Source organism: Gekko japonicus, unplaced genomic scaffold (genome assembly GCF_001447785.1).
Source record: "Gekko japonicus isolate JY-2015 unplaced genomic scaffold, Gekko_japonicus_V1.1 scaffold513, whole genome shotgun sequence".
NCBI lineage: Eukaryota > Metazoa > Chordata > Lepidosauria > Squamata > Gekkonidae > Gekko > Gekko japonicus.
The window spans coordinates 531,570-541,291 of NW_015171519.1; the positions used below are offsets into that span (position 1 = coordinate 531,570).

Sequence of the window (9,722 nt, forward strand, 5' to 3'; positions counted from 1 at the left end):
TGAGTTCTCACTGGAGGCGCTCTCGTGTGCCGGTAGTTTGATTTCGATGCTGTCGGATCTAACCCGAACGGTCGCGGCACCCAAGATCTATCCCAAACCACCCTGCAAACAGGCTTGACTTCCCAAATGATCAAATTGATCTGATCTATTCGCCAAGAGTAACATCCTCAGGGGAGGCACTGATCCGTTGTGTCTTGAGGGACTTGTGGAGACCCCCGCTAACAAAATAACTGCAGAAGAAAACCCAGCACCATCGTCCGCTGGCCTTCGGTCACCGCATACCAAATTATTTCCTTCACCTGTTTACAGTCCCATCCCACTTTTCTTCCGGGTAAAAGTAAAGGTAAAGGTTCCCTTGCTCAAAAGCCAGTCGAATCCGACTCTAGGGTTGCGGTACTCATCTCCGTTTCAAAGCCGAAGAGCCAGCGCTGTCCGAAGACGTTTCCGTGGTCATGTGGCCGGCATGACTAAACACCAAGGCGCACGGAACGCTGTGACCTTCCCACCGAAGGGGTACCTATTTATCTACTTGCAATGTCTTGCTTTTGAACTGCTAGGTTGGCAGGAGCTGGAACTAGAGACGGGAGCTCACTCCGTCATGCGGCACCCGGGTCTCGAATTGCTGAACTACTGACCTTCCACAGCCTGCAGTTCAGCGTCTTAACCACTTGAGCCACCGCAGTACCTTTCTGCCGGGTAGTTCCAGATAATAAGCACAGGGGATTTTTTAAAAATCTTTTTTAAAATCCTCACAGCACCCCTGTGAGGTAGGCTGCATTCAGTTTCCTGTGAACGCCAAGCTTATCGTTTTAATTTCACAACGCAAGTCTCTAGTTCTCGTGACATTTCTTAAAAGCCTTGAAAACCAGACGGGCTTGACCGATGCCTATGTTTTCAGAACGGACGTTTTGGAGTCCGTATCATTAAAAACGGCTTCTCAACATCCTGTCACGCTTTCAGTGTGACGGAGAGACAGAGCACGAGATTGGCCGGTGCCCGTGAAGAGGCGGAGCTATGCAAACAGGCGTGACTCCCACATCTGGGACGGCTGGACGCTTTTCAAACGTGCGCTCGGATAAAGAAAGGCTCCCCTAAGTCAGGGAGGGAACTTTGAGACTTCGGGGAAACTTCTTGCCCTCCTCAACAGCCGGGAGTAGGAAATCGGCTAGACAGAATGTGCAAAAGTACTCGATTTGCAAAAAAAATGAGGTCATGAGGCCTAGTTTTGGTTTCGGGGGCACAGACGTTAGGGCTTGCTGAGCGCCAAGTTTGTGCGGCCCTGCCGAGAGCCTCCGTAGGACGTGTCTGCGTGGGACGGCTGCTAGAAGGCGGTGTAATCATCTACAGCGGTTACCAAGGCGCTCACAGCAAAAGCATTCCATTCCCGCTGAAAGCCTCCTGGGATGCCAGACGACCCCCCCCGGGGGGGACACACAAAGACCCTGTTTTCCTTCTCCGGCTGCTGACAGGCAGGCCACGGGCCGTGTCCCAGTGCTGGCCCTTTCCGTGGCCAAATGATACACACGTACACGCCACACAACTTAGAAAACAGGCCAAATCTCTCTTTTCTGCATCCCCAACACGGCTGTTGTGGAATCACTGCTGTGAACGCCTAGCGTTACCTGGAAGCAAGAGATAAGGCCTTTTCGCACATGCTCAGAGACCCTTTGCTCTTTCCAAAGCAAATGTGTCTGGATCAGACCTAGGGTCCAGCGTTGCGTTTCCGGTGTGAGCTAGCCAGCTTCTTCCAGGTCCCCCCTCAAATGGGATATGCTGGCTTCCCTCCCCTGCAACTAGTACTGAGAGGTAGATTGCCCCTGAAGCTGGAGGTTCCATTTAGTCAGTACAGTTTTATAGGAAGGGGAGAAAACTCACACTGCGATAAGGGATTGGCTGCCGAACTGGAGAGGCCATGGGGCCGGGGACTGAGCCCAGGTCTCTTACCCTCGTAAGAAGGCTGAAGAAGGGAGTCCGTTTCTTGGCACACGAGAGGTGTCTGACTTCCAGACAGGCCTCAGCTGCCTGGCGCTATGCCAAGCAAGGGTGAGGTAACATTTTCAGCGAGGGAGAGGGGCCAGGAAACTGGGACAAAGGCCCATACCAACAACTGGATTGGAGTCCAAGCCGTCCCCTAGGAACCAAGAAGATATTCTTTCCAGAGTCAAAGCACCCTTCGTCAGAGTGCCACAAGGAGGCCAGTTAGAACTAGAAATGTTGGGGGAGGAAAAGACATCTCCGCTAGGCGCTGCACAGAAGCAGCACTGACTTTCAAGCTCTGGGGCAGATGTCCAAAGAACTGTGGTCAGTTTGGTACAGTGGTTAGGAGCGCGGACTCTGATCTGGGAGAGCCGGGCTCGATTCCCCACTCCTCCACATGCAGCTGCTGGAAGACCTTGGGTCAGTCACAAGTTCTGTCATGGCTGTTCTCTCAGGAGCAGTCCGCGAAAGAGCTCTCTCAGCCCCACCTACCTCACAGGGTGCCTGTTGTGGAGAGGGGAAGAGTCAGTTAAGTTCTCTCAGAGCTGTTCTCTCAGGAGCAGTTTTTGAGAGCGCTCTCTCAGGCCCACCTGCCTCACAGGGTGTCTGTGGTGGGGAGGGGAAGGGAAAGGAGTTTATAAGCCGCTCTGAGACTCCTTTGGGTAGTGGAGGGCGGGGTATAAATCCAATCTCTTTTCTTCTTCTACAGTTCTCTCAGAGCTCACTCAGCCCCACCGACCTCCCAGGGTGTCTGTTGTGGCGAGGAGAAGGGAAGAGAGATTGTAAGCTGCTCTGAGACTCCTTGGGGGGGGGAGGAGGAGGAGGAGAAGTAGAGGATTTATACCCTGCCCTTGACTCGGAGTCTCAGAGCAGCTTACAAACTCCTTCCCCTTCCCCTCCGCACAACAGACACCCTGTGAGGCAGGTGGGGCTGAGAGAGCTCTTTCAGGAACTGCCCTTTCAAGGACAGCTCAGAACTATGGCTTGCCCAAGGTCATCCAGCAGCTGCCAGTGGAGGAGTGGGGAAATCAACCCCGGTTCTCCCAGATTGGAGTCCGCGCACTTAACCACTACACCAAACTGGCGGGGTATAAATCCAATCTCTTCTCTTCATTTGCAATTCCCCCATAAATCTGCCACTGACCGGAGGCTCCCCTGGGCTGAGGTAACGCCAATTCGGCCCAGCCCCGAGCCCAAATTCAGGACAACGGCACTGCTTCGGTGACCATGTTCTGTGGTTCGCTTGGGGCCGAACCCCACCCCTCGGGCACAACCTAAGAGGCCCGCCCTCCGCGCGGGCACCGTCGGCCAAGCGCCTCTCGATTTTGGGTGACCAATCGCCAGGCGAGGGGCTCTTTTTGTAGCAGGAACTCCTTTGCATATTAGGCCACACACCCCTAATGTAGCCAATCCTCCAAGAGCTTACAGAGCTTTTCTTACAGGAGCTACTGTAAGCTCTTGGAGGATTGGCTACATTAGGGGTGTGTCACTTAATATGCAAATGAGTACCTGCTACAAAAAGAGCCCCGGCCCTTCTCCCAGAATTCCTCCGGGCTACAGAGACCCGCTCCCCTGGAGAAAACGGCTGCTTCGGAGGACGGACTCTATGGCATCGCGTTCCTCCTGCGCTTCCTCCCTTCCCCTGACTTCCCAAAGACGGGAGTTGTGTGTTTCCTTCTGCTGGCCGAGCCCCTTCCCCCCTTTTTCTCTCCCTTCGCCTCCTCCCTGGCACTGGCCAGCTCTCCCTCCCAGCCGCCACTGCATACCTTTGGTTTCCGTTTCTCCGCAGACCTGCCTAAGAGGAAGTTTCCATGACGCACGCTGCCACGGCAACTGCAGCCTTTCACGTGAGGAGGCAGGAAGCTCTGGGAGAGGCAGAGCCCGGGAGGCCCGGCGTGAAGCTGACCCACAGATGGGGGGGGGGTCCAAGGCAGGAACCCGGTCCGCCACGTCCCTTTCGGTACACGCACACACCCCCTCCCGTTCTCAGCCCGTTCACACGCATCCCTGCCCGCCACTGTTGGCGTCGTGGTTCGGAGTGCGGGACGCGATTGGGGTTCGAATCCCCACCAATGGTCCCTCTAAGCTGTGGAGTCTTGTGAGCAAAACTTCTACTTTGTGAGCTACTGGCATTAAGGTTGTGAGCAAGAAGGCCAATGCTATGCCGGGGATTATTAGGAAGGGTATTGAAAACAGATCAGCCAATATCACAATGCCGCTATATAAATCAATGGTGCGACCTCATCTGGAATACTGTGTGCAATTCTGGTCACCACACCTTAAAAAGGATATTATAGCTTGGGAAAAAGTGCAGAAAAGAGCAACTCGAATGATAAAAGGGTTGGAACACTTTCCCTATGAGGAAAGGTTAAGGCACTTAGGGCTCTTTAGCTTGGAGAAACGACGACTGAGGGGTGACATGATTGAGGCTTACAAGATTCTGCGTGGGATAGAGCAGGTAGAGAAAGAGGTACTTTTCTCCCTTTCTCACAAGACAAGAACTCGTGGGCACTCCATGAAATTGCTGAGCGGTCGGGTTAGAACGGATAAAAGGAAGTCCTTCTTCACCCAAAGAGTGATGAACACTTGGAATTCACTGCCACAGGAAGTGGTGGCAGCTACAAGCATGGACGGCTTCAAAAGGGAATTAGATAAGCATATGGAGCAGAGGTCCATCAGTGGCTATTAGCCACAAGGTATAGATAGGGACTCTGGGGCAAGTGATGCTCTGTCATCTTGGTGCTTGGGGGGGGGGGTCAACAGTGGGAGGGCTTCTAATGTCCTGGCCCCACTGGTGGACCTCCTGATGGCACAGCTAAGACAAAAATGTGTGAGCCGGAGGCTAAAGAACTGTGAGCTAGCTCACACTAACTCAGCTTAGAGGGAACACTGATCCCCACATGACCGCCTTCCAGGGCTGTCGTGAGGAGACAACGGAGGAGGGAGAACCACGCACTGTAGCCGGAATGCCTCGGAGAAGAGGTGGGCCAAAAGCAGACGGTGGAGATCAAGCCAAGCTCCACCGGGCAGCTGCAGCGTTCGCTAGGGGAGACGTCTGTCAGGAGGAGGGCTGGGGTTAGTGTCTAGGCCAGGGGTCCCCAACACGGTGCCCGTGGGCGTCAGCTTGCAGACACTTTTTTCTGGCCCTCACCAAGTTTTTTTTAGGAAGTAGGTGGGGCTCTTGTTCAGCAGAGCTCCTGACTGGCCAATGGAGATTTGATTGGCTTTGCGGATTTCTTACATGTTGCTTTGGCGGCAGCTGCCGCCACAGCATAGGAATCTACACTGTGTGTGACTGAAGCGAAGCCGTGGCAATCGTTCTGTGGCCGGCTCCGCCTCCTGTGGCAGCCATTCAAAGATTCACTGCCGCTGGACGTGAAGGTTCCACTGCAGCCGATGAGAGATCTATCCCTCATGAATCTGCCTACACGTCTTTCAAAATCCTCTAAGCCACTTGGTCATATCTTCATCCTGAGGCAGGGAGTTCCACAGGTTAACGACGCATTGTGCCAAGGAGGGATTTCGGCTGCCCATCCCAAGTCTACTGTTGACTTTACTAGGTGCCTCTAAGCTCTGGAATTTATCCCGTCAGGTTTAATTTTATAAATCTCTCTCATTCCCCTCCTCAGGTGCACTTTCTCTACACCAACCCCCCCCCCCCAACCTTGTACAAGGAAAATGCTTGACCCCTCTGAACACTTCCCTCCTTGATGTCATCAATGTTCCCTCTAAGCTGCGTTAGTGTGAGCCAGTTCGCCGTTTTTTTAGTCTCCGGCTCACACATTTTTTGTCTTCTCTCAGGAAGGGCGGCTCCGGAGCAAACGAATTTATACAGCAGCCAAATCACTCGCTCACTAATGCCAGTAGCTCACGAAATAGACTTTTTGCTTACAAGACTCCATACTTAGAGGGAGCATTGGATGTCATCCAATCGAGAGGGAGCAACATTTGCAAAAAAAATCACTTGCCTCCCCTCAACGGGGAACAAAATGCAAAGCTCTGCTCTCTCGTTTTGCATGGAAGAGTCGCATTTCCACTGCAAAAGCTGCAATAAACCACAAAACGCAAGACAGCTCGGACAGGTGCGGGGGGGATAGAAGTCCGCCTGGTCCAACAGCAAGGAAGCCGGCACATTTAGCTGGGAGGCTCGGATTCGAGTCTCGCTCCCCTAGCTACGGAGCCGCACGCCGCGGGGTGAACATGAGAAACCTCAAAAAGACTTGCAAATTGAATATACGCAGGGAGTGCAAGGAGTTATCAGTTTCGCACACCACAGAGGTGGAAAGGAGTTTACTAATTTACTCAGAACACCACCGTCACATCCAACGGTGTGTGCGCCCCAGGACACGGAGACCGTACCTCTCATTTAAAGATACCTAACTTCCTTCCTCTATGCACACACCACAGAGGTGGGAAGGAGTTACTAATTTACTAAGAACACCACCGTCAACGGTGTGTGCGCCCCGAGGAACACGGAGACCGTACCTCTCACTTAAAGATACCTAACTTCCTTCCTCTATGCTAGGAAGTTCACGGATGGGATCTAATGACTGGATTCTCACGATTTAGGGTACATCGATCTCCAGTTCTGACATATTTATTACTCATGTTGTGTGTGTCCCCCCAGCTGAACCCAAACAGAAGATAACCAGAAACCCAGCTTGTCATTCTTTTTATCTGTTAAAAAAAAAATTCTTCACTATTCTGCATGCTAATTTAACAAGCTGCCCTCTCTGTATACAACAATGATCTGTAATTCCATTTCGATGTATCTGAGGAAGTGTTCATGCACACGGAAGCTCACACCTTGAATAAAACTTTGTTGGTCTTAAAGGTGCCCCTGGACTCTAATTCCGTTCTATAACAAGGGTGTCAAACATAAGGCCCGTCCAGGACCCTTACCTGGCCCGCAAGCAACTGGTATGTATGGAAATGAAAGGTACTCCTCGTTCATGATATCCCATGGGGATTTCGATTTTAGAAACAATAGAACACATAACCAAGATTAATATTCCACTGTCACCTACTCTTATACTTTTAGACCTATGGGAAGAGGTAGAAATTCCCAACTCATCTAAAGATCTAATCTCCACAATGTTAATTGCAGCTAAAATGGTAATTGCTAGAAATTGGAAAAGTTCTAACACATTAACGAAACATCAATGGTATATGCAGCTATGGGAACTTTATGCTATGGATAAAATAGCACAATCCATACCTCCATATAATACCTATAGAGCTCAATCTTTGTTTTATGTGAAATGGTTACCCTTCTTAAAGGCTACTCTTGGGGATGGTATCAGTGCTAATACCTCAATCCCAGCTAGATATATAGAAATTATCTCAGCACTTTGAATAGATTTATTGTTTTATACGGCGTTGCATTTCATGGCACACACGGCCCGGCCCAACAACGTGACATCTATGTCAGATCCAGCCCTTGTAACAAATGAGTTTGACACCTCTCTTCCATAACTTCCTTCCCAGTTGGCCTGCCAAGGGGTTTTATGACCACAGAGACATGCGCGTTTCTGCAGAGAACGGGATCCTGGCCATTCCTGAAAACATCGGTTTGTTTTTAAAAGCAGGTGACTATTTTATTTATTTATTTATTTATTTGTTTGTTAAATTTATATCCCGCCCTCCCCCGTAGGGCTCAGGGCGGCTTACATGGCAAAAACTTGCTCATAAAAACATCAAATACTATAATACAATTTAAAAACATAATATAGAGTTTAAAACCCAATCAGACAATAAAGTGCTCAAGACTACACAGCGTCCATACTAAGATATCAGAGAGGACAAACCACATACCAAACATCCCTTGGTAGGCATAGCGTGAAAGATGTTAAACAGATGTTCCACAGATGTTCCACCTAGCCTCCTAGGGCCCTCACCCCCCCACATTGATGGTATAAAGCGGGGGGGGGGCGGCGGCGGCCCCTAATCGCAAACCTGGGGGAAGAGGTCCACGGGGGGGGGGGCGGCGGCGGCGGCCCCTAATCGAAAGCCTGGTGGAAGAGCTCCGTCTTACAGGCCCTGCGGAATTGTACCAGATCCCGCAGGGCCCGGATCTCCTCCGGGAGCTCGTTCCACCAGGCAGGGGCCGCCACCGAGAAAGCCCTAGCCCTCGTGACGATCAGCTTAGCCTCCTTGGGGCCCGGTATAGTTAGAAGGTTTTGGGCCCCCGACCGTAGCGCTCTTGGGGGAACATACGGGGAAAGGCGGTCCCTCAGGTAGGCTGGACCCAGATCATATAGGGCTTTATAGGTAAGAACCAGCACTTTGAAGCGAATCCGGTACGCTATTGGCAACCAGTGCAGCGCTTTCAGCACAGGCTGAATATGGTCCCAGTGCAGCGCTTTCAGCAACCAGTGCAGCGCTTTCAGCACAGGTTGAATATGGACTAGACCTCATGGCCGTGAAGGCCCGTCCCACGTGGGCCAGCCTTGGAAGCCAGAGCCGCCGCTTGGTCACGTCACCCACGAAAATGCACATGGCTTTTCCACAGGCCCCCTTTGAATGAGATCGAATCGCCCCACCGGCCTGCGGCCTCAATCCAGTTAGCCCAATGAGACTTGTCAGCGTAACCATGGCGCTGCAGTGCCCCCGACAACCAGCCCTCCGGCCACCGCAATGAGGTGGCTGAGAAGTCAGGCTGGCCCCGCTGAAGCTAAAATGCGATCGAAACGGTGCACTTAGTGCCATTCCTCATGAAAACAGTGCTGGAAGCTGGGGGACGGGGGACGGGGGACAATCCAGCACGGTGCACGCACACACACCAACACAGCTACCATTCAGAATGGAATAATTAAAGCTGCCCCCGGGGGAGCCGGCACACCTTCGACAGGGTGTGAACTTCACATTTGCTGATCGTTTGGTCTTGTCTTTGTACTGCAAAGTGAGAGCCGGTTGTAGTCGAGTGTAGTTTAGGGGCAAATCTGGAAGTCAGTTCCAGAGAGCCAGGTTGGTGAAGAGGTTAGGAGCGCGGACTGTAATCCGGGAGAACCGGGTTCGATTTCCCGCACCCCCACATGCAGCTGCTGGTGTGACCTTGGGTCAGTTACAAGTTCTCTCAGAGCTGTTCTGTCAAGGGCAGTCCCCGAAAGAGCTCTCTCAGCCTCACCTGCCTCACAGGCAGGGTTCCCTCTAAGCTGAGTTAGTGTGAGCTAGCTCACTGATTTTTAGCCTCCAGCTTTTGTCTCGGCTCAGGAAGGACGGCTCCAGAGCAAACTAATTTATGCAGCAACCAAATCAATTGCTCACAACTTTAATGTTAGTGGCTCACAAAGTAGAATTTCTGCTCACAAGACTCCACAGCTTAGAGGGAACACTGCTCACAGGGTGTCTGTTGTGGGGAGGGGGAGGGAAAGGAGATAGTAAGCCACTCTGAGACTCCTTCGGGTAGTGAAGGGCGGGGTATAAATCCAATCTCTTCTTCCTCTGAGCTATGAGCCCATTGCAATGTTCCATAAAATCATTTGGAAAGCGAAACATCAGAATACAAAAATCCCCCCAGTGTTAGCTTTCTGTTGGCAGGTCAGGCCGTTCCTTTCAAACTACTGAACTCTGACATGATATAGGCCTGCAAGGACTGTACCACATGACCTTGTTTAATGAGTGCAAGAGCTGTACCATATCAGGCAAAGAAGAAGAAGAGAAGAGATTGGACTTATACTCTGTCCTTCGCTACCCGAGGGAGTACAACCCTTTCCCTCCCCCTCCCCACAACAGACACCCTGTGC

The 9,722-nt window shown here is 51.7% G+C and overlaps 1 protein-coding gene across 1 annotated transcript in view; it reads right to left on the reverse strand.

Moving 5' to 3' along the window:
* The window catches only part of LOC107117313 (cytoplasmic phosphatidylinositol transfer protein 1-like), a 63,372-nt gene that overhangs the window by 42,890 nt on the left and 10,760 nt on the right, over window positions 1-9,722 (reverse strand). The window contains exons 3-5 of the mRNA XM_015419408.1: window positions 8,819-8,871; window positions 3,744-3,842; window positions 1,945-2,028 (exon numbers count right to left, since the gene is read on the reverse strand). Coding sequence (XP_015274894.1) covers window positions 1,945-2,028; window positions 3,744-3,842; window positions 8,819-8,871 — 236 coding nt within the window. The remainder of the gene's footprint in view (window positions 1-1,944; window positions 2,029-3,743; window positions 3,843-8,818; window positions 8,872-9,722) is intronic.